This window comes from Quercus lobata, chromosome 8 (assembly GCF_001633185.2).
Source record: "Quercus lobata isolate SW786 chromosome 8, ValleyOak3.0 Primary Assembly, whole genome shotgun sequence".
Taxonomy (NCBI): domain Eukaryota; kingdom Viridiplantae; phylum Streptophyta; class Magnoliopsida; order Fagales; family Fagaceae; genus Quercus; species Quercus lobata.
Window position 1 is genome coordinate 64,912,832 of NC_044911.1, and position 25,569 is coordinate 64,938,400.

The following is a 25,569-nucleotide window of genomic DNA, read 5'->3' on the forward strand; positions in this document are numbered from 1 at the left end:
CACTTTCGAAAGGGCAAAGTATCTCCTACACCTACACCCCTTCAAATGAATAAGGTATTTTACTTTATTGAAAGAGGAAAGAAGGTCTTAGGTTTCGCTGTCTTCTTTCTTATGTTTTCCTCCTTTATTCTTCTTTTACCTTTTTGATTTCCTACTCATTCTCTTGTGAATGCAATGGAATTTTCAGCATTTGGGCTTCAGGGTTATAAGCTAAGTATCCCAAGAAGGTTGGCTTTTAGAATTTCATCATGGTTTGAATTGCATTATTGTTCAAGAAATTCCATTATCACATTTACTACTGGTTGAGTGTAAGTGAAGGTTGAAAAAGCTAGAATCAGCATAACGTGACTGTAGTCTTTGCTTTGAAGCTACACTACGGGCATGTTGAGGTTGAAGCCAATTAATAATTGTAGAAGCCGCTAAACATTGTTTGGATGAGCTTGTTTTCACATTAAAAGAGGAGCATGTACAACTTTTTAAAGCTTTATTTTTTTAGAATTACCTTTTTAAAGCATTTGTTTTTTCAAGATACAATTGACACAATAAACTAAATATACTAATAAAAATAAGCTCATACAAATGCTGAAATGCACCACAATATGAACACATCTCATCTCTTGCCAATTCATTATGTAAGTTACAAGCAATATGCGCTTCCAAGAATAAATCAGGTTCCCAAGACAAGTTTGCTAAAACATTGTACATCAGAGGACCCTGAACTACTGGATGATAGTCACTTAACTATGAAGAGAACCCTTAAAGTATCTATGGAACTCAGGTTTTTGATTGCCATTTAGGCATGGCATGGTATTGTCTGTCCTCAAGCCCCTCTCCTTTTTGTCTTCTGTCTGTCCTCTATACAAAATTGCAGGAAGAATTAAAAAAATAAAAAATATATTACAAAACTCCTGGATGATAAACATGCTTTTTTGACCTGTGGTGTTTGAATGAAATACAGAGAAAAAAGCGAGGCCATTTTATTCTCTCTTGTCCTCCTCAAGATCTTCTCCAAGCCCGAACACATGGTGGTCTGCTGCAATTGAAACCTTCCTTTCTTTTCTCTCTAGCTTGGTGGCCAAATCTCCTGCCACCATTATTCCACCTCCAGTGAGTGAGATTGCCTCATCTTCAAAGTCTTCCCCTGTCTCCTCTGAATATGCATATCTGCACAAACCCAAATCAAACCAATTTTCATGAAGGCCAGTCTTCTAAGAAAAATGGTTCAAAACAATGATAAAATGATGTCTTAGTTGTCATCACTAAAAAGATCACAAGCAAAAACATACCAAGTGACAAGAAGTTCAAATTTGGTTAGCACGTGAAACACTTTTTAGTACATATTAGGTGTTAGTGGAAGCTTTCCACCTCTAAACCTAGCTAAGTGGTTAATGGAGCAAGAGCATCAATCTCCAAAATATCCTAAGAGGTCGAGTGCCCTGGAGTGGCTATGAAATCTACATGTTTGAACATTTCTATTTTACTATTATTATTATTATTTAGTTTTGCAATTTACAGCATCAAATTAAAAGAAGATAGCTAAGTGACATAAACTGAATATAATCTAATGGTGTTAGCATGCATCAAACCATTCAGCAATCTGCTTAAATTCAAGTTCTTGCAAGTGCACCCTGTAGATGAAGCTAAAATAATGAAGATAAAATATTTAGTTATCCCATCTTTTTGGGAAAAAATAGGTTAATGCAAGTGCATCATGTGCCTGAAGCCTTTTAATAATAAAATAGACCTGAATTCATCCATATGGGTGCTCTCAATTTCATCAATCCACATTTTGGTGGCAAATTTGCTCCAAAAATACCAACCTGCAGTCCAAAGATCAGCTCCATTTACTCCTTTGGTTGGTTCAGGCATCTAGTTTTCAATATACATACTTTCTAAGAATAGATTATTCTTGGTCCTACTCAATTTCCTGGGAAATAGTAGGCCTTCCAATTCTGAAGACCACATTCTAAGCTGCCCCATACGTTCAATAATAACGCAACAAACTATACTACAAAATCCTTCACAAAATAATACTGGTTTCAAAAATAAACTCTGCCCCTTATTTCTCCATATAACCTGAAGAAAACCATAGCTTGCATATCATATGAAACAAGAAGAAAAAAGAAAATGATCGCCCTTCATTATTCTCTGTGTGCCTAATTTGGAGTTGGGAGTTATCAGACTTCTTAGAAACTTGAGAGAAACCGCCAAGAATGATCTATTTCTCCTAAACTTAGGAAACATCCAGAAATATAGCATGGACCTATTCCGCATGTACAAATTTGTTTCATTAAAATATAAGCACAAAATCATTGACCAGTTTTTCTAGGCTGCCTAGCCCCAACGCTCATCCATAAAATGTCAAATCTGCTTTATGCAGTTTCTAAACTTTTCCTTTTCTATTTTGGAAAGCATTTTAAAGCATAACTTCAACCATCTTTAGTTATCAGTTAAATCCTGTAGCATTCTATAAATCTTTTGAGTGACTATATTGGAAGTTGGAACCAAAAACCATTTAAAGCAAATGCAGCAAGTAGTATTTTACCAAAAATAAATAAAAACAAAAGAAAGGGTATCAGAATCAAGGATGTACCTAGTTGGGTTATGTGAGGGATCCCAAAGAACGCATATCACCACCAACAGTATGAATGCAAGACAAGTCCAAAAAGCTGGGATGATCCAAGCACTTCGCCACAGTCCGCTCAATGGATCGGATGCATTAAAGTACAACTGAACCAACACAAATCAGAAGCTTGACTCCAAGTAGTACAATTCTACATAGAAAAAAAGGGGTGGGGGGGAGTAGCTCTTATATTTAATAACATATGTAAGTGACTGTTTCAAAGAGCTACAAAATTGTGCAATTCTAGGGCCATACCATTGTAGAAGTACAAACTTCTACAGCAAGATAAAGAATAAGATTTGAAAACATAAGTTCTGTTTATTCACAATATTGTGGAAGATGAAAAGGAAAAGCAAAAGAACTGAAAATAAAAAATTCAGAAGGCCACCTCATAACCAATCCAAGCAACAGAGAGCAGCACTGATATTGCAAGGGAATTCGTAAACTTCCGGTAGAGCTCAAGTTTTGCTACGCTTCTTCGAATCTGTGAAGAAAGCAAACAAACAGATAGAATGATTAGAATATTTGCATCAGAAATATAAAAGCCTCTTGCCAATAAGTACTAATTCGAAGGGCATCTCCTTCCCCTAAATAATGAGGTGAAGAAAAAAGTCATAGGTTCAAAATCCATGGGGTCTACGTGTAACTTACAAATCAATTAAAAAGGGAAAACATCAATGGGATGTATGATTTAATCTTGGATTCAAAAGTACAAATTAACACAGCATCCCACCTATTTAATAAATGCAAAGCATTCTTTGAACATATAACTGTTGGCTATTTTTCTGTGGCAGATGCATCATGACCTCTAATTTATCATATTCCATTGACCTAGCTCAAGCTAAATGATCAAAAAATTAATGTAAGTCTTTCCTGAGTTTATTTAATAACATGCATATCCATGCATTGCATTTCACATACCATGTTTGATGTTTGTGTGTGTATACACGGTAAAATGAATTAGTCCCTTTCCTTAACAGCCACAAACTACTAGAGACAGGCATTCAACAAGTCAATGTCTACTCAGTAATGGCATGGAAGGGATGTGCAAGAGATAAAAAGAAGTAAGTTGACCTGAAGCTTCTCCAAAGTTTTAGATAATGATGAAAATATCCAAAGAATAAAGCAGGCATCCAGTAGAACAACAGGTAGCACAAGAAAGAGTCTTGTTTTTCCAGAAAAGTCATTGATATTCCCCAAATGTTCAACAAGCTCAAGAGCTTCAGAAGCCACAAAGTATGACACACCAAGAAGAAGTATTTTTGAGGTTATATTGCCAAGTGTTGGACGAACAACACCATATCCCATTGAAACCACAAGAAGAAGAAGACGGGAGAAAGTCTTCTTAATAGCACTGAAGCTAACTGCCCATACTGTAATTCCCATTGGTCTGCTTCCAGTGGAATTGAAATTTGCATATTCAAAATACCAGAGAGCCATTTCACACATCCCTAGGCCAATTACAGCTGTGATGTGGTAATGCAACTGTATCACATTTTTCCAATATCGTACAAAGCGGATGAACCAGAGGAGACCTAGAACAATATAAGCTAAAGACATTAAACCAAAAAATGTCATCAGCGGTGTCATCTTTCCAGGTAGATAACCATCCGGATTCTTCCAAACTGTTCGTCCGCTAATTAACGTGCCCACTAGTTCTGGGTCACAAAACATGAAATATAGATAATACATTCCAGTACTATTGATCTCAATAGTTTCAAGCGCCATTTTGGTCTCTCTGTTTTTTCCTTCAAAGAAGGTCTGAATTCGTGTTGGCCCATCAAGCTTATCTGGTTCTTGATGGATGATAACCTCTCCTACCTTGCAGGATCCATCCTTGGCAAGATCAGGTGTGCAGCAAATCGCTTCAGAATTCAAATAAGAACCCCCAATCTTTGTCCTATCTTTGACCCTAATAATTATAGCTTCAACCAAGCCAGTCCTTTGTTGCATCTCATTCTGCTTTTCAACAGATTCTGCTGTTCTTTGAAAGGTGATTGACTCAAACCTAAAATTTTAAATATGGAATAGAATTAATAAGACCTTCAAACAATTTCAATTGTGCACATAAAATATATATTAAGCATTATATATGTATTCATAACTTCTCAATCTCATATAGGCTATGGCAGACATAATTGTCAACCTCCTTAAGAGCTTTCATTACCACCTACAACCAAACATGAAAAAAGTCCATCAATTTTTTTTTTAAATGACATGTAGCACCACCATTTTTAATCTTCATTGAAATGAAACAATCTCTTAGTGTAGCATTGCACATTTCAGTCCAACAAACAGACACAATCATAGCAAGTCAAGCCAATGGGTACTTGAAAAATCCGTTTCTACCAATGAAAAACCTATTCCTTTAATGAAAATATAAAAACTTATCATTCTTTCATGGTAATCAAACAGATCAAACATACCCATTTGCCCCGGTTTTGTTCCAAAGAAAGTAAAAACATTGATATTATTATTACCTGATGAAGGACTTGCCAATGAAAGGTTTATCTTGAGGAGAGGGAATGTGGCGAACTCTGGAAGCGTAGAGGCCCTCACTACCACCATGGAAGAAGAGTGAATTGGAGCGACGAGAAAAGGGTTCGTTTTGGTATTCATGGATGGAAGCACCGACTTGGACAATGAAATGGGAGCTCAAATGTAATATTAAACCAACAATAAAAATGGTAACTTTAAACCCTTTTGGATTCGAATTGAAATCACAAGGAACACTCCCTCTATGACCCATCATCGTATTCGTATTATACATATTCTTCATCATTATCATCTTCGCTCTCAATGTCTCTCTGTCTGTCTGTCTGTCTGTCTATCTGTCAATGTGTCAGTTATAGTCTTTTGTTTCTCTCTCTCCGTCAAAGATTACGGGGTAGTGATTAGATTCGCATTGCTGGACTTGTAAAAATGTGTTAAAAATGAAAATGTCACTCATGTCTGTCTCATTAAAAACTACTGCCATATGGTCCATAACGTTAAATTTCCTCATTGGTTTGTCTCTTTTTTGTATTTTGTGTATTTAAGAATTTCACTTTTTTGGCCGTTGTAAATACTTTCTATTAACTCTTTTTTTAACTGTCAAGTCAAACTGACTAATTAATTTTTAAAAAGTCTATAAAGACATTTAATATAAACTTCACCTCTTCCTTTTTGGAGTATATGTATATAATTAGATATGATCATGCAATAGATAAAAGAAAAAAAAAAAAAAAAAGCTTTTCCCACTGGCTGCAAGAGAATTGTAGAAATCATGTTATTGAATGAAGCATTGCACTTGTACAAATAAAAGAGAAATAATATGTTCATAATATTTTTACAACAAATATTAAGTTGCAAGTTATTACTGGTTGTTATTGTTGGGTTAAAAAAGTAATCTCAATGCTATATTCAAATTTGAACTAATAACAACTAACTACCTATAATTTGTTGTGAAAATATTGTAAAAATGTTGTGAACGTAGCACTTCTGCAAATAAAATGGGAGAAGTTAGTCTTGGACTCTGAGAAATGCGAAGATGGCATTGGGCACATGGGAACATCATATTGGCAAGTGCATTATTCATAGCTATGGTTGACTTCATGAACATCGACATAAGTTTTTGTTTCCACAATTTTTTAGGATTGTATTTTATACGTGATAATGTGAAATATCGCCAGCTAGATCACTAGTCAAATTTGGAGCTTTTGATGGTCTTTTAGTCTAAAAGAAAAATAGAGCTAATCAAATAGAACATGGGGATTTGCAACGATGGAAGAAGTCTCCAATACTTAAATTAGTATCCATCTATGTATTTTGTTTGTGGATAACATTTTTCTCATACCTTTGCAAATGAGGTAGATTGTCCATTTTATAGGTGACTTGAACAGCTGTTGTGCTCATAAATGTCTTCCTATACATAATTGAAAGTGATTATTACCATAAATGTAATAGTTGTTGTCTTGATTGGAGTTTAAGGCCTTTAAGTAATGGTCTTCATTGAATATATTGACTTTTTTTTTTTTTTTGAATCTTGAATATATTGAATGTGTTTGAGTAGTTACTTATCTTTTTTTAGTGGTTTGTTGGTGACTCAAGGAAGGTGGACGACAGTATTGATTTTTCCATATTCATCGATATTAAACAAGGAGGTTTATTAATCAATATAGCACAATTACGTGGTTTATTAATTTAAAAGCTAATGCACTTTTTTTTTTTTTGGGTTGAGAATCAGGCAAATTAATGCACTTGTTGAAGCTGCTCTTGGGTTGGTTATGGCTTATGATGTAGCCCATGATAAAAGATGGAGGTAGATTTCATAGGTATGTCTCAATGGATTTTACAATCTTAAAAATAATTTCCAAATTCCAAGACCAGATCTTCTACACTATCTTGGTCTCCCATCCACCTGACAATCTACGAGCATGAAGAGGAAAAGACTTATTTGCTAACTAGACAAATATCTTTGCTAGCAATATTAGGAGTTAGGGGTGTTCAACTAGACTTGGTACCCGACCAACCCGCCTAACCCGATTGATTCGGCTCGAGAATCGGTCGATCCGACACCGACGACGGTCGGCGGCAAGTCTCTGCCTCCAAAACTTGTGACCGATGGGTCGGTTGACGGCTTTGAGCATGGAAAACCGATTTTCAACTAACCCGACTAGAAAATGCACTAGAAATTGTTGTTATCCACTGATTGGAGTGGTTTGACGGTTTGGTTTTGTCTGATCTGTCAAGATCCGGCCTGATCTCGTTGAGATCTACTGAGATCTCTTCCAGATCTGGCCTAATCTCATTGAGATCCGCTGAGATCTCTTCGAGATCCGGTCAGATCTAGCAAAAACCAATAGATTTCGGCAAAATTTGGCAACGATTCACACAGTCCAAAACCCACTGTGACCCAATCGAAAAACGATGGCATCCGACCACCCAAACCACTGCCTTCGGCGGGTCGGCAACAGGTCCAAGTATAGGAGACCCGAAGTGATCGGGTCGGTCTGGGTTGGGTTTGTGCTATAAGGAGTATTTGAAGCACAAGTGGTATTTGAGCTAACCCTCATATGTGGTCCAGTAAATTTGGTGGCATAACCATATGCATGATATTGATTGGCCTAGAAATTTAGAAAGAGCAAGACTTAGGTACAGTATTTAGGTGTTGTTCTTTAAGTTCTTCTCTTAAAATTCTGCCATATGGATTTTTTCTCATTAGATGAAAGTGTATTTTTTAGTGAAATAGTCACATGACTGAATTTTAAAAGAAAAACCTAAGGAATAACATTTAAAATATTGTACCTAAGTTTTGTCAATTTGGAAATACTCCAATAATATATATGTGCGGGGGCAGCATGTGCTGATATTAATCTAAAGTTTCCTAGAGTCCTTAATGAATACAACTGGTAGCACAAATAGGAAACTACATTTTTAAAAGCACCATAACGTGGGAAGTGACACGAGAAGCATGCATTAGTCATTACAATTCCCACGACTTTTTAACCAATGTAAAAGTGTGCACGGTCTCATCAAAGTAGTTTTAAGAAATTATAAATAGCATCCATCACCGTGATAAGTGTTATTCAAGTCTAAAGAAGGAGAGACATGTAGAAGGAACAACTGTCAATAACCGTCAAAAGACTTCAAGTATAAATAACTGATTCAATCTCAAGAAAATTAGACAATTTCCACTAACAAACTTGTTTAAATAAGGATTTTTGTTTGTTTGTTTTGGTAATGGCAATAATAGTTCCTTAAGAGATTTTCTTGTAAGTTGTAATTCATAGATAGTAGGTTTTCATGCTTATAAGTGCTTCCTATTCAGTATAGTCTTGATTCTACAAGTTTATTTGAGTTTGATTCAAGTTCTTATTAGTTAGTCATGTTTTGTCCACAACCTTAACACCCTGCAAATTGAGGATGAAACTTATTTATAACTCTATTGGTTTGTTTATTTTTAATTTTATTTTGGTACAAATCTATATAGTCCCGAAGATTATAGAATTTATAATAATATGAGGAAGAAAAAATAAGTGAGGAGAGAAAACGTGAGTATTTAAGAATCCGTTTGGATATTGAGTTTTGTGCGTCTGAGTATTTTTTTTTTTTTTTTAACGCGTTTTAGCACTTTCAGTGGATCCCATGCACTATTTACATGACCTACAAACCTCTTTTTTCACCAAAACTTTCATTAAAAATGGGTCCATTGCACTATATATTCACATATTTAGAAATTATTTTGTTACAATGTTTTCAGTTTTTAACAAAATAAACGGTATCAAAACGCACCATAAATGGTTTGACCTCTTGGTCTTCGTTTAGGGGACAAAAGCTCAAATCAATAGTATATTTTTCACTCCTCGTAATAATACATTACAGCGAAATCCTTATTAATAATGGGATTACACAATATAAATAGTACATTTTTCACTCCTCGTAATAATACATTACAATAAAATCTCTATTAATAATAGAGAGATTACACACAATAATCAGTGATAATTTTATTTGAATTGCATATTATTGATTGCTTCAATCCCATGATTTTCTCTAGCAATCAATTCCTTAATCTTCTTTAGTAATCAGTATCATGATTTGGTCTTCAATGACATAGAATGAGAATTACACTTTCCAACAAATCTTGAAAATATACTAGATATCCTTCCCATTATGAACACATATCAGTATTCAAGAGAGAGAGAGAACACAATGATTTCTTAATTAAAACACCCGTGGCTTGGCAACAACAGTAGAATGCTTCAATATGTGCAAGCTAAATTGGCCTCCCTTCTCGGAAGTGTCTAGCTTTGAGTGTCCCGGTGGAGGCAAGAGCTCAAAGTTTTGTACTAAACGTCCCAACGTGATTCCAATAATTGGCAAAGCAAGTATCATCCCTGGACAACTCCTCCTTCCAACACCAAAAGGAACGTACTTGAAATCATTGCCCTTGACTTCCACTTTGACCTCTTCTTCTAAAAACCTTTCAGGCCTGAAGTCTTGTGGGTTTTTCCAATTGGCTGGGTTGTTAGCAAGCCACCATGCATTCACAAGGATCTTGGTCTCAGCTGGAATGTCAAACCCGCCAAGCTTAGCATCACGGAGGTTCATGTGTGGGACTAACAGAGGAATGGCCATCCTTAGCCGGAGAGTTTCCTTGATTATAGCTTGTAGATATGGGAGTTTGTGGATGTCTGGCTCAGTGATTTGCACTCCTGGACCAAGCACCGTGTCAATCTCATTTCGTAGCTTTTGTTGGATCTCCTGATGGTTCACTAGCTCGGCGATGCCCCATTCAATCGACCACAATGTGGTCTCAATTGCTGCATGCATGTAACACCAATTAATACTGATATTTAAAAAAAAAAACTCTTAGTGAACCATCAATCAAATTTTTGCACAATATAAGCCTACAACAATATCCATAGAGGAGGAATATAATTAATTAAGGTACTACATTTTTAATTTTAAATCAAGAGCTTATTTAACACTTTGTTTGTTTTGAGGTTAATTTTTTTTTTTTAATTTTAGAAAATGAATCATTTTCTAAAAAGTATTTTTTATAAAATTATCTCATTTTTTTATATTTGATAGTAACCTCAAATGTGTTGGAAAACGGCCTCCTAATTTCTCTTAATTAGTTTGCCATGAGATATAATTGTTTTCCACAAAAAAAAGAAAAAAGGAAAGCAATCTCTAAAAATAGAGCATAATTTTTATGTTGATAAAAAATGGTTTTCTTTTGACTTATTTTTTCTTATACTAACAAACACTGAAAAACACGGAAAATTATCTAATCATATCAGGACAAATTAGTTACAAATTCATTTTCATTTTTTGATTGGATGATTTTATTTTTGTCCTAAAAAAGAATATTGTACTTATAACTTCTGAAAAAAAAATATTCTTTTAAGTTATTGTACTAACTATATTCTCATATTCTTTGAGAATTAACTGGCCATATAATACCTTTGGTTTCAACCAATATTGTGAAAGAAACAAAAAGTAGCCTACCAGCGACATTGAAGTTGTCAATGATGTAGAGGACGTTGTCTTCGTTAATCTCACCCTTTCACTAACAGTGTGTTTGGTTGGGAGGATTATAGGGAGGAAGGAAAACTTTGGATGGAAAATGGGATGGAAAACAATGTTTTCCACTGTTTGGGAAGCAAAGGAAAACTGGGATGGATGGAAAATGGGATGGATTATTTTTCACCTGGACCCACAATTATTTTCCTCCCAAATCGGGAGGAAAACTGTGGAGAGAAAACGTTCTCACTGTGCAATTACTGGACTGCCCTCTCCCAACGTTTACAAATTCATCAACAGCACACCCATATCAAACCCAGAAAATCAACAGCACACCCATATTCATCAAACCCATATAAAAATTCATCAAACCCATATACAAATTCATATAAATAATCAATCCAAAATTGAAAAAGAAGAAGTAAGAAAGAAGAAGATGTTGAAGAAAATGCCAAAATCACCATTTTCTCCACCCAAAATTTTTGCTATCTCCGCCCAAAATCACTGCCCTTAATCAAACCCAACCCAAAATCATCATCTATAATAAAAGCATAGAACTCAAATTGTAAAAGAAGAAGAGGAAAGAAAAAGATTCTCAAAAACAAAAAAAAACAAAGAAAGAAGGAGAAGAAAGAGAGGCCGAGAATTGATAGAGATAAGAGAGTGTTATGAATCAGAAAAAAGGAGGAGGGGTTAGGTGGCGGTAGGTGGGAAATAAAAAAAGAGAAAAGAAATATTATTTTAATAAAGAAAGTGTGTATAATAGACAAATTGATGTAGGTGTTTTGTAAAAATTATGATGTAAAATAGAAAAAGTAAGTTTTACATTATAATAATAAAAATAATAACATAAATATATATATATATATATATATATATAATGTGGTAAATTTTATATTATTTAATAAGTACAAATAAATTTATTTCTTACCTATTATGTAATAAGGATATAATAGTCAATTTATATAAATTATATTTTTCATCCTTCTCTTTTTCTCTCCAACCAAACAAAAGAGTTTTCCACTCTCCCATTTTTCCACCCCTCCAACCAAACACAAGAGGGAAAACTAAATATTTTCCATCCTCCCACTTTTCCATCCTTCCACTTTTCCACTCTTTCAACCAAACGGACCCTAAGCGACAAGAATGTGATCTATTGCACATTTTTTAGCATTGTTGTCCGTACATTTCATGCTTGCGAGCTTCCTATAAATTTATCAACAATCAAAACAATTCTCATATTACATGAAATGGATAGTATTGTATGTATTAATTTATCTATTGTTTCATAAATTTTAAATAGTTTGTTGTATAATTAAATTGATAATAATTCTAACATTTTTCATTAATACACAGTAATTTTGGAAAAACAATCAATTATACTTAAAATAGGAAGAATAAAGACATAATATTGTTTGGATTAAAAAAAGAAGAAGATAAACATAAATAATTCGATTTTAATAGAACCTATTATAAGAGAAGAAAAGAAAATCATGAATAGAAAACGAAAGAAAAGCTTACTTCCTCTCCTCAAGAAAATAATCCTTGAAGAGCTGATTCCTCCTTTCCTTGACGTCCTTGCATATCTTTAAATAGCCTCTCAAAAATGGCCTCAAAATGGGAATAAAATCTCCATAATTATACTCAAAGCTTTGAGACAACCTGCTTCTCTCCCCATTCAATGTTTTAAGCTTCACAAAGAAAGGGTCATCCTCACTTTCAAACCTCCTATCAAACATGATCCTATATATGTTATTGTACATCATAAACTGCAATCGCTTCCTCAACACAAACCCAGTTGTTGATGCCTCGGGAATCGTCTTAACATCATCAACAACCCTAGCAATCTCCTCCTCCCAATCAAACCTATATTGCTGAACAACCTTGTTTGTGAAAAAGGGTACAGTCATGATCCTCCTCATCTTTCGCCAGTGCTCACCATACACAGTGAAGACCATGTCTTGGCCTTTACCAGTGAAAATATCGAACACAACGTTTCTAGTTCGTGAACCAAACTCGACCCCTTGAGTGTGAAGGACCTCTTTGGCAAGGTCTGAGGAAGACACAACAACAAGGTTGCGTTGGCCCATGCGGAGCATAAAAATGTCACCATATTTGCGAGCGAGGTCGGAGAGGTTGCGATGGTTGAGGTCATCGCCAACTTGGAGCCAGTTGCCAAAAATGGGGACGGGAATAGGGCCAGTTGGGAGCTTGAAACGCTTGCCACGAAGTTTAGAGATGAAGATAGCGAGAAGAATGGTGAAGAAGAGGGATAGGAGGAGTTTCTCTAAGAAGAGAAGGTCCATGATGGTTGTGGGTGATCGAGTAGGTAATATACGTAGTTGTAAAGGAGCTAGCTAGGCATATATGAATGAGAGTGTGGGTGGGGAATTGAAGAACACTACATAATATATATAGAGAGTGAGGGAGAGAGGGTATTTGTGGGGAGTGATTAGGAAGCTGGGAGAGAGGAGTTGGGTGCATGGGCATTGTGTGATCAAGTGAGCAGGGAGTTGGTGGAGGGTGTTCCTTATGTTAGGTGTTAATTGGCCTGCCCCGCCGTCACTATACGATTATAGACGAGCCACCTTTCACCCCAGGACCAGGTTGAGTCAGGGGAATTGGTGGAGGGTGTTGACACAATTGACATGCATTAGAGCGCTTACAAAATAAAAAAAAAAAAAAAAAAAACTATTTTAATCACCCATTTTACAAAAAACACACTACAACAATGCTGCTATATTACTCAAAATTTTTGACAATTGAGTTACAGTAAACTACCATCTATGACAATCTACTGAGCTAACACTTATAAATTTTTTTTATTACTTCTGATAATAGCTTAATTTTGCATATTTATATTATTATTAGAAAGTATTATTATATTTATTTTAAGTTAATTCGTGTATTTTATATTTGGTTTTGGAATATTGCTGAATAATTAATTTTTTGCTTAATTGAATTTCAATGCGTGAATATGTTTTTTGTAAGAGAATGTAATTAAATGAATGGATTTGTGCAAAGAAAAAGGCTAATGGATTTTATTTTTACAAGAGTCATGATGAAGTCAAAATAGGCCAACCTAATTAAATTTGAGTCTAATTGAAGCAAGAAATCAAATGAAATTTACACAAAATCCAAGTCCAATTCAGATTAGGATTTTAGCCAGTGTATTAGTTAGTATTTTGAACATAACTTTTAGTTCAAATGTCCAATTGAGATGATTCAAGTTGGGCTGGAAAGTTAACTTAAAGGGATACAACTTTGTAGTTTATCCCAAAAATCTAACTTCAAATTGGCCAAAAAATGTTGGTTAAGTGAAGCTTGAAAACATGAGATTTTCTCCAAATGGGAATTCAACTTGTAATAGGATTTACTTGACCTATTTAAAGGCTCTTTAGGGCAAAAATTAGGAAGAGCTACCATAGAACATAATTTAGATTTTTTTAAAGTTCCTTTACAATTTTTAGAGTTTTGTTTGTGTTATGGCTTGTTAAAAGCCTTGCCAAGGTAAGGGGTAAAAGTGTGAAATCCAACCGTTTATTGATATGTTTTTAACAATTATTTTATAATTTTAATGCTTATGTTATTATGTTTTTGATTGATTTACTCATCTAGAAAAGTGTCTAGTTCTGTATAATTCTTTGATTTATTGTAAACTACGGACACATTAAATACTTAGTATTCCTTGCGAACTAATTCACTAGTTTTGTTTTGTTTAAAATCAATCGATTTCATAAAACTACCTTATACAATTAATTCTTGAGTTCTTATTGTTAAATCATCCTTCTAAGATCATCCTTTGTATGTGTAAAGACTAGATTTAAATTCCTAGCCCAGCACGTGGATGGACTTAGGCCCAAAAAGTCCAAAACAATGAATTTGTAGAGAATGAGTTAGAAAACTGGGTTTTAGTTAACTAAACAACGAGTTAGATAGGTTTGATGACAAAAGAATGAAAATACACAAGTGTAATCTGAAGAAAAAACGTCCTCGACGAAATCTGAGGACACTGGTTCTTATATAAAGTTCTTAGGTAATGTTACAAATTTGATTGTAGATTGCTACAATATTTCTTTCTTGGATTTTCCGATCCCTGTATCTTACTGCCTCCTTCATCTTTTATACTGCCTTTCCTTTTCATATCCTCCCTCCACGTGCTTGCCAGACGGTCGGTGTGAATACTTGTCTAATCAGCATTCCCCATAAGTCCTTATGTAGTAGCTGTAAGGCTGAAATACACTGTTTAGGTATCACTTCTATATTAATGCGGTCAGGAAGTTAGCTGCAGTGCATTTAATGCAAAGGTAGCAGCTTTCTCTTTAGATATTTTAGGACATCTCCTTGTCTTGAGTTCTCATAATGCTTATCCATATCAACCGGGTGTTTCTGTGACATTTTTCCAGACGACAGGCCACTTCTACTAACCTCGACCTTGGTTAGTTGAGGAGGCTCTCATCCTCAGCACAAGGGTAGTTATGATCTCCACTGACTTCTCCCTCTGCCAACATGAGCCCTTTTGACAACGATTACCCCTTCTCGGACGCCTTTAGTCTTCGGCTTGGGCTTTAGGCCCATCGTATACCTAAATGACGGGCCCCAGGGCCCAAGGCCCCTACAATAGCACCTTGGAATCCTTCTTTCTGGATCCTCGGGAAGAAAGGAGGATTTCAATGTCACTGTAATTACCCTATGTTCCTTGCCTTTCTCCTTTGCTTGCAAAGATGCCTTTTTAACTGCCTAAGGCACGTTTCTGGCGCTACGGCACTTGAGACGTGCCCTTATTAAATTCTTACGACCTCTTGTTCCCCACGTTCTACGGCATGATGCACATCCAACAGCTGATACTTTCATTGGGTACCGAGTGAGAATTTTCCCGCTTCTGTCTTCTCTCTTGATATAAATACCTCTCAAATCAACTTATCCTCTCACTTTAGTATTCATTTCGTTCTAGTGCACATACCCTAAACCTGCACACCTTTCCAACTCACCTGAGCCTTTACAAATACTAAAGACTTGTCTGAGGACACCTTTATTCTTTCTGTAAGTCTTCTTGAACTTTTACTCTTTAATTTTCTACACATTCCTCTTCTCTTCGTATTCTTTCTTTTTCTCCTCAGTTCTAACTTCCTCTCTCAATCTCTTTAGTTTTCCTAACCTTTTCTAGAAATGGATGGATTTAAGAGCTTAGTAGATTTCAAGGAGGGGATGGCAAATTTTAAGGCGATGTATAGGATACCTCCAGGGGCGGGCACTAGGTACTGCAAAGAGGGACAATGGCACACAGATAGGAAAGAGGGAGAGGTAGTTATCCCCATGATTGCCTTCATAGAAGGCGGGATGAGAATCCCCATGGATGTTGTCACCAAAGACTACCTTAGGGCCCATAGGTTAGCTCCTACTCAATGTGCCCCCAATATGTTTAGAATACTAGGGTGTGTAGATGCCCTCAATGAAAAAATGGGTCTAGGGTTGACTCACTATGATGTCAACTGAATCTACAACCTCCACCACCTCACTGAGCAGGGGTATTTCCTTAAGTCTAGATACCCCGAGGTTAGGCTTATTCAATGCCTCCTTAACTCCAATAAAGACTTAAACAAAAACTTCTTGATTATATCAGGGGATTGTCACGATGGCCTCCCTTGTCCGACGAGGGAGGGCAAACCAGGTGGGACCTTAGGCTCAGATTCGCAATTTCAAAGTTGTTTCGTTTTTCTTTTTCTTTGATTTATGTAGGTATTTAAGGTTTCTTTTGACTTGTATTTCGCTAGTGTTATCTTCCTGGCTTTCTTGATGATCTTCCAGACCCACACTCTGTTGTCCCCAACTTTGGTCTCATAAATCGGGAGTGTTTAGATAAGATCTTAAAGGCCAAGGTCTTCATCCACTCTAACGGTCAGCTTAGAGCCGCTCACCTGATATTGGGCTACACCCCAATTTCTAAGACTTTCCTAGCGCCTAAGTGCGTTATTAAGGCGAACGACCCATGCCTACAAAGGATCAATGTAGCCACACCAAGTTTCCTTCTTCCTGGCCCAAAACTAGAGGGTGTACAAGCCATAACTCCCATCTTTGAAGGTATGCCAAAAGTAGAAGCCCCGTCAACACAACAAACAACCGGAGCAGCTACTTCGTCTCGCCCTATCAACACAGAAGAGGAAGAAGTGGTAGAAGTAGCTGATTCCGAGGACGAATTTGAAGTTTTCAACCAAGCCTTGTCCCCGAAAACTTTAGTCCTTGATCTCGGCCCACCATTCTCACCAATAATCGACAAGATGGGTATTCAGCGCAAACCAAAGTCCAGTCTGTTGGATTTGATAGAGTCCCAACCTGGGAGGGATGCATCTGGGAAGGCAACTCATACCAAGCCTCCCACTCCTTCACCTGTTTTGCCCTCCCAAACGGCCGACCTAAAGAGGAAAAGAGAGCAAAAAGGGAAGGAGGTGATGGGAGCTGGACAAACCCTTCCCCCCACAAGGACGAGGTTCAAAAGGCATCCAAACAAGCCAAAACGGGGTAGAGGGGCGCCGAGAAGAGAAGCGACCCCTAGATAGAGCCTTCAGCCTGGCTCCCTGCCCCAATGCTAAATGGGGAACCTATCCTTGTCAATGCCTCCATCTGCAATTTCCAAGGAGGAATAGCCGGCTACGTTGCAAATGTGGTGGAGCAGGCTTTGCTGCTCCCCGAGGATATGGCCGAGCTGTGAGGGATGAGGAGACATGATGTCTTCCTTAATCTTAAAAGATACCTCGCCATGGTATGTCCTTTTCCTTTTTCCCTAATATGTTTTCTTTATCCTCTTTCTCTAATCCTTGTTTCTTTCCTTGACAGGCTGTTCAGGCCTCCTTCCGAGTAGAAGAGATGACCAATTACTGCCATAGGGAAGGAAGAGGAAGGAAGGCATATCGCCGCCGGGGAGGCCTTTCGAGTGGCCGATAAGAGCCTCCAAGAGCTCAAGAAGAGGTTGTAGGAGGAGGAGAAAGAAAGAAAATATGCAACAGTTACTCTTGAAAATGTTGAAAAGCAAGCCGAGAACCAAAGGCTGCTGCTGCGCAGTGCTGAGGACCAGTTGGCCTCCTCCAAGACCCAAATTGCTATACTGAAAAAGAAATTGAAGAAGGTTGAGAAGGCTAAGGCTCTAGCCGAGAAGGCCAAGGAAGAGGCAGAGAAAGCCAAAGAGGAAGCAGAGTAGCATGGGTACGATGTTGGGGTGGCCGAGACCGAGGACACCCTCAGGTCGAGGTCCCTGCCGTATGTAGGACTTACTATGCCCTAACATGGAGTGAAGCACTCAATCAAGCTGGGGTTGAGGCTTCTTCTGTGCTTAGGAAAGCTGAAAGTATCTATTAGCCTCCAGCCATATGCCCTTCAAGTTCTATAGACTCCAAAGTTGACCCAGTGTCCTCGAAGGCCGGTGAAATTCAAGACAGCCCACCTAAGGCTCCTCCTACAGCCAACACTTCGTCGGAGGAGACAGAGCTGGCCGAGGGTGTTACCAAGGCAGGGGATGTGAATAAAGGAGTAGTCCAAGGCTCTAACTTACCCCCAACGGCCCTAAAGGATCCCCCCAAGGAAAAAAAAGCCTTTTAAAACATGGAGTTGGTGTTGGCAACCCTCCCCATACCCTTAAAAGAGGACCCTAAAGACAAAACCAAAATATCCTCCACTGCAGCAAATAACCAACCTCCCAAGGATTCAAAAGAAAAACTTGTAATAAGAATGAAGCAATAGGTTGCCCTTATTTTTTTTTCTCTTTTTTGTTTTCACAATTTGTAATCAACTTGCCCCTTTGTATTTGATCTGCCTTGTTTTAAGGTTGTTATTAATGAAAGTTGTGGGCGTTTTCTTTCTCTCAATGATTTACATACTGAAATTGATATGATTTCTATTTTAGCTAACCCTTAATAAAAATAATAATGAGGTAGCACTTCTCTCACTAATCCACTTAAGTAATAGTGTAATTGTCCTGTTTCATATGATCAGCAGCAAAAGCAGGTGAAATTTACTAATTTAATCACCTTGGAAAAGCATAATCTTAATTTTAAGAACACACATAGTATCACAACACACATATAGGTTTAAAATTACTTTGTGCCTTACTCGTCAACAAGTTCATAGGGTCAAAGGGATAGTCAACTTTTACACAAACACAAATATTCCTGTAAATGCTTTAAGTGATGCTCATGGGCATCTGTTTAGGACTCTTGTTGCAGTGAAAACCATTGCTATTTGGAGTAATTACACTTGGCAACAAAGTCATTAATAAAGGATACCAATTTATCTTAGACATGTATTTCACCAAGTCCACAATAACTAAGACTTTGACTTGGTACTTAGCAATTTGAGGATCCAGGCATAGCTTAGGTTTTGTTTGATACTTAGAGATATGTCAAGGAGTATTAATTTTCCCAAAACAGGTGGTCCGAGGAACCAGACATAGCTAAGATTCTGTTTAATACTTAAAATAATGACTAAAAGTTATCAATTTCCCCAAGGCATGTGGTCCGAGGATTTAGGCATTGCCAAGGTTCAGTTTGATACTTAGATAGATGTCAAGGAGTACTAATTTTCCCAAAGCAGGTGGTCCGAGGAGCCAGGCATAGCTAAGGTTTTGTTTAATACTTACAATAATGACTAAAAGTTATCAATTTCCCCAAGACATGTGGTTCAAGGAGCCAGGCATGGTCAAGGTTTAGTTTGATACTTAGATAGATGTCAAGGAGTATTAGTTTTCCCAAAGCAGGTGGTCCAAGAAGCCAGACATAGCTAAGGTTCTGTTTAATACTTACAATAAGGACTAAAAGTTATCAATTTTCCCAAGGCATGTGGTTCAAGGAGCCAGACATGGCCAAGGTTCAGTTTGATACTTAGATAGATGTCAAGGAGTATTAATTTTCCCAAAGCAAGTGGTCCAAGGAGTCAGGCATAGCTAAGATTCTGTTTAATACTTAAAATAATGACTAAAAGTTATCAATTTCCCCAAGGTATGTGGTCCGAGGATTTAGGCATTGTCAAGGTTCAGTTTGATACTTAGATAGATGTCAAAGAATATTAATTTCCCCAAAGCAGGTGGCCCGAGGAGCCAGGCATAGCAAAGATTCTGTTTAATACTTAAAATAATGACTAAAAGTTATCAATTTTCCTAAGGCATGTCGTCCGAGGATCCAGGCATGGCCAATGTTTAGTTTGATGCTTAGATAGATGTCAAGAAGTATTAATTTTCCCAAAGCAGGTGGTCTGAGAAGCCAAACATAGCTAATGTTCTGTTTAATACTTACAATAAGGACTAAAAGTTATCAATTTTCTTAGGGCATGTGGTCCGAGGAACCAGGCAGGGCCAAGGTTCAGTTTGATACTTAGATAGATGTCAAGGAATATTAATTTTCCCAAAGCAGGTGGCCCGAGGAGCCAGGCATAGCTAAGATTCTATTTAATACTTAAAATAATGACTAAAAGTTATCAATTTTCCCAAGACATGTCATCTGAGGATCCAGGCATGGCCAATGTTTAGTTTGATACTTAGATAGATGTCAAGAAGTATTAATTTTCCCAAAGCAGGTGATCCGAGAAGCTAGACATAGCTAAGATTCTGTTTAATACTTACAAGAAGGACTAAAAGTTATCAATTTTCCTAAGGCATGTGGTTCGAGGAGCCAAACATGGCCAAGGTTCAGTTTGATACTTAGATAGATGTCAAGGAGTATTAATTTTCCCAAAGCAGGTGGTCCAAGGAGCCAGACATAGCTAAGGTTCTATTTAATACTTACAATAATGACTAAAAGTTATCAATTTTCCCAAGGCATGTGGTCTGAGGAGCCAAGAATGGCCAAGGTTCAGTTTGATACTTAGATAGATGTCAAGGAGTATTAATTTTCTCAAAGTATATGATCCAAAGAACCAGGCATAGCTAAGGTTCTATTTAATACTTAAAATATTGACTAAATTTATCAATTTTCCCAAGGCATGTGGTCCGAGGAGCCAAGTATGGCCAATGTTTAGTTTGATACTTAGATAGATGACAAGGAGTATTAATTTTCTTAAAGTAGGTGGTCCAAGGAACCAGGCATAGCTAAGGTTCTGTTTAATACTTAAAATAATGACTAAAAGTTATCAATTTTCCCAAGGCATGTAGTCCGAGGAGTCAGGCATGGCCAAGATTCAGTTTGATACTTAGATAGATGTTAAGGGGTATTAATTTTCCCAAAGTAGGTGGTCCAAGGAGTCAGACATAGCTAAGGTTCTGTTTAATACTTAAAATAATGACTAAAAGTTATCAATTTTCCCAAGGCATGTGGTCCGAGGATCCAGGCATGACCAATGTTCTATTTGATATTTAAATTGATGTTAATAATGCATGACAAATAATACAACAAACCCAAATAGGGTGAAGGAAGCCTTTATTAATAATAATACCTCTTAAGGTTATTTACATTCCAAGCCTGTGGTATAGCTTTTTCCTCTAGATCCTCTAGATAATAGGCACCTATCCCGGCTGCCGATGTGATACGATATGGTATTTCCTAGTTGGGTCCCAATTTTCCCCATGTTGGGTTCTTTGCAGTTCCTAGGATTTTTCTTAAGACCAAGTCTCCAACTCTTAGTGGCCTTAACTTTATGTTGGCATCATACCCCTGCTTAAGCTTGTTTTGATAGTAGGCCAATTGGACCATAGCGCTTTCTCTCCGTTCTTCAATTAAGTCCAAACTCTTGTCTAATAGCTCATCGTTTTTTCTTGGAGTGAAGGAACTTGTTCTCAACGTGGGGAATCCGGTTTCTAGAGGAATAACAGCCTCGGCCCCAAAAGTCATAAAGAAGGGCGTCTCCCCTGTGGACCTTCGAGGCGTAGTCCGGTAAGTCCATAGGACATGTGATAGCTCTTCTACCCATTTTCCCTTTGCGTCATCCAGTCTCTTTTTAAGTCCACTTACTATGACTTTGTTGACAGCCTCGGCCTGCCTATTTCCCTGTAGATATGTCGGGGTGGAATATCTATTCGTTATGCTCAGGTCACAACAATATCTTCTAAAGGCTTTACTATCAAATTGAAATCCATTGTTAGAGATGAGGGTACAGGGGACTCCAAACCTAGTGACAATATTTTTCCAAAGGAATTTTTTGACATCTACATCCCTAATATTCGTTAAAGGTTTAGTTTCAACCAACTTAGTGAAATAATCCGTGCCCACTAACAAATACCTCTTATTCCCTACTGCCTTAGGGAAATGGCCTACAATATCCAAACCCCACTAAGAAAAAGGCTAAGGGCTGGACAGAGGATTGAGGACTCCTACTAGTTGGTGAATGTTTGGCGCAAACCTTTAGCATTGGTCGCACTTCTTCACATATTCATATGCTTCTTTTTGCATGTTCAGCCACCAATAACCTTGTGTGAGGGCCCTGTGAGATAAAGATCCGCCCTCCGTGTGGCTTCTACAAATCCCCTCATGTAACTCTTCCAAGAGCAGTTCAACTACTTCAGGGTGTACGCATAGCAGGTATGGGCCAGAGAATGATCTTTTATACAACTTTTGGTCCATGGACAACCAGAACCGAGGAGCTTTTCTTTGTATCTTTTCGGCTTCAAACTTACTTTTAGGCAGGACATCTTCCATAAGGAATAGCATAATAGGGTCCATCCAGCTAAGCCTTGCCCTTATTTGGTGAACGTAGACCACATTCCTTCCCACCTCAAAGGGTTTGCACAAGGATTACCCTAGGCAAGCCCTGTGCCGAGGATGTTGCCAGTGTGGCGAGATAGTCCGCATGGGCATTCCTACTTCTAGGAACTTGTCATAAAACAAAAGACTCAAATCTAGACTGTGAGTGTCTAACCTGGCTTAAATATTCCTACATTCTGGGATCTCTTGCCTCCAACTCCCTTTGGACTTGGCCTACAACCAGCCTTGAGTCAGAGAAAATCTCCATTGTTTTTCCGCCTATCTTTTGAACCATGGTCATCCCTACCAACAGAGCTTCGTACTCGACCTTATTGTTCGTAGTTGAGAATCCCAATCTTAGGGACTTTTCAATTGTGATCTTCTTTGGAGATATCAGAACGAGTCCCACCCTAGATCCTCTGTGATTAGTTGCACCATCAAAGTAGACCATCCATGGCAAGGGCTCTTGCAAGGAGATTACACCAACCGATTTTCCATCCATGTTTCGCTCTTCTAATTCATCTTCTGATAGGGTCTCGGCAAACTCGGCCACTAGGTCGGCGAGGACATGACCTTTGACGGAGGTGTGGGGCATATATTTGATACTAAAAGCCCCAAGGATTATGCCCCATTTAGCAATTCTCCCTGTGTAGTCAGCGCTCCGAAGTAGATATCTGAGTAGGAGTTGAGTCAAGACAACAACCGTGTGTGATTAGAAATAATGGGGGAGCTTACGCGTGCCATGCACCACTGCCAAAATAGCCTTCTCCAGTGGTAAGTAACGGACCTCGACCTCGTGTAATGACTTGTTCATGTAATAAACCGGCCTCTGTACACCACTATCTACCCGTATTAACACCAAACTCATCGCATGGGATGCCACTACGATGTAGGTGAACAAAATTTCATCCACCTTGGGGCTGGACATGATAGGCGGCCGAGACAAATATTCTTTCAATTGCTAGAAAGCCAGGACACACTCCTCAGTCTATTCAAACCCCTTCCACTTGTTTAACAACTTAAAGAAAGGTTTACACCTGTTAGCTGACCAAGAGATGAATCAGTTTAGAGCAACGGTCATCCCCGTAAGCTTCTGGACCTCTTTGGGATTTCGAGGTGGTTGTAGATTTTCAATCACCTTAATCTGGTCGGGATTGACTTCAATTCCATGGTGTGTGACCATGTAGCCTAAAAACTTGCCTGACCCGACACCAAAAAAACACTTGGAAGCATTAAGTCGTAGTTTATGTTTCCTCAAGATAGCAAAAATATTCCCGAGGTGATTAACATGCTCGGACTCTGCCTTGCTTTTTACTACCATATCATTGATATAAATTTCAATGTTTTTTCCTAATTGTGGTTCAAACATCTTGGTCATCATCCTTTGGTAAGTAGCCCCTGCATTCTTCAAATCAAAGGGCATCACTTTATAATGATAGTTTCCTATAAGAGTGACAAAAGCTATCCTCTCTTAGTCATCCAAAGCTAAAGGTATCTGATGGTACCCTTGAAAAGCATCCAGAAAACTCATCCGAGGATGACCCATAGTTGCGTCTACCAGTTGGTCAATTCGAGGCATAGGGAAAGGGTCCTTTAGGCAGGCTTTGTTCAAGTCTGTAAAATCTACACATACGCACCACTTCCTCGTCTTCTTCTTTACCACCACGGTGTTGGCTAGCCATTCAGGGTAAAAAACCTCTTTAATAGCCCTATCCTACTTAAGTTTCATCACCTCGTCCTTTATAGCATTCGAATGTTCCTTGGACGAACACCGAGTGGTTGCTTCCTAGGGGTGATAGATGGACTGATATTCAGATGATGGCAGATGAAGCTCGGATCCACTCCCAGAGCTTCATAAGCATTCCAAGCGAATACATCAACATTCTTCTTGAGAAATACTACCAATTCCTCTTTCTCCCGAGGCGGCAGTTGAGTTCCAACCTGAAAAAACTTCTCCGGATCGTCACCAATGGGAAATTTCTCTAAATCCTCACACTTGGCCTCCTCGACTGGCCCCTTCGCAAGTAATTCCGAAGACTTTGACTGCTATAAACCTTCCTTGACCGTGGCCGAGGACTCAACTGCTAGCTAATGCAAAATTGCAGACACGAGGCACTACCTAGCCATGGATTAGTTCCTTACCAGCTCCTCAATCCGGTCTCTAGACGGATACTTCACTTTTAATGCAGAGTTGATGAAACAACACCCAAAGTATGAAGTCAGGGTCTAGCCACAATGGCCGTGTAGGGGGAGTATGCATCTACCATTATGAAGTCCACTTCCACTACCTCTGAGCTGGCCCGTACTGGCAACCTAATCTGGCCCCTCAGGGTAACAAGTTTCCCATCAAAACTTAATAGAGGCAAATCATAAGCTCTTAGGCCTTCAGGTTTTAAGTTTAGTCCTTTGTACAAGTCAGGATACATGACTTTTACACAACTGCCCTGGTCCACCATTACCCTCTTCACATCATACCCCCCTATTCTAAGGGTGACCACCAAAGCGTCATCGTGTGGTTGGATAGTTTCAATCTTGTCTTTAGGTAATCAATTTCATGGTTTTTACCCTAAGATTGACTTTTACTGGTGTGGGTAGGGTGTACACTTCCCTCTTGGTCTCTCTTTCGCTCAAGTTCACGGAAATGATCTTATTGTTGAGACCCCATCAATTCTGCTTGATTTGGACCTGAACCTACCATCGTTCAATGTCTAACTCACTATCGCTCCAGTGATTTCCCACAAATGGCGCCAATTGTAAGGATCAAATTTGAATTCCTAGCCCTACACGTGGATGGACTTAAACCCAAAAGGCCCAAAACAATGAATTTGTAGAGAATGGGTTAGAAAACTGGGTTTTAGTTAATCGAACAACGAGTTAGATAGGTTTGATGACAAAAGAATGAAAATACACAAGTATAAACTGAAGAAAAAACGTCCTCGACGAAATCCGAGGACACTAGTTCTTATATAAAGTTCTTAGGTAACGTTACAAATTTGATTGTAGATTGCTATAGTGTTTCTTTCCTGGATTTTCCGATCCCTCTATCTTACTGCCTCCTTCATATTTTATACTGCCTTTTCTTTTCATATCCTCCCTCCACGTGCTTGCCAGACGGTCAGTGTGGATACGTATCCCATCAGCACTCCCCATAAGTCCTTATGTAGTAGCTGTAAGGCTGAAATACACTGTTCAGGTATCACTTTTATATTAATGCGGCCAGGGAGTTAGCTGCAGTGCATTTAATGTGGAGGTAGCAGCTTTCTCTTTAGATATTTC

The 25,569-nt window shown here is 38.0% G+C and overlaps 2 protein-coding genes across 6 annotated transcripts; both read right to left on the reverse strand.

Annotated features, from left to right (window-relative positions):
• Nucleotides 1–576: 576 nt before the first annotated feature.
• Nucleotides 577–5,461, reverse strand: LOC115954941 (transmembrane protein 87B-like). Of its 5 annotated transcripts, none has more exons than XM_031072945.1 (6): nucleotides 5,104–5,457; nucleotides 3,698–4,631; nucleotides 3,012–3,107; nucleotides 2,594–2,730; nucleotides 935–1,164; nucleotides 577–855 (listed from the first exon to the last, which is right to left on the reverse strand). In XM_031072945.1, exons 1-5 carry the CDS (start codon nucleotides 5,409–5,411, stop codon nucleotides 978–980), a joined length of 1,662 nt encoding a protein of 553 aa, XP_030928805.1. In that variant the 5' UTR covers nucleotides 5,412–5,457; the 3' UTR covers nucleotides 577–855; nucleotides 935–977. The 5 variants fall into 5 exon arrangements, with proteins under 5 accessions (XP_030928805.1, XP_030928808.1, XP_030928804.1 ...); XM_031072948.1 differs by adding an exon at nucleotides 4,729–4,793 and having other exon boundaries at nucleotides 577–1,164; nucleotides 5,104–5,185; XM_031072944.1 differs by having other exon boundaries at nucleotides 577–1,164; nucleotides 5,104–5,456.
• A 3,580-nt stretch (nucleotides 5,462–9,041) lies between these two features.
• LOC115957238 (trans-cinnamate 4-monooxygenase-like) lies at nucleotides 9,042–13,341 on the reverse strand. The gene is made up of 4 exons (XM_031075438.1): nucleotides 12,155–13,341; nucleotides 11,776–11,839; nucleotides 10,619–10,673; nucleotides 9,042–9,927 (listed from the first exon to the last, which is right to left on the reverse strand). Exons 1-4 carry the CDS (start codon nucleotides 12,937–12,939, stop codon nucleotides 9,329–9,331), a joined length of 1,503 nt encoding a protein of 500 aa, XP_030931298.1. The 5' UTR covers nucleotides 12,940–13,341; the 3' UTR covers nucleotides 9,042–9,328.
• Nucleotides 13,342–25,569: the final 12,228 nt, after the last annotated feature.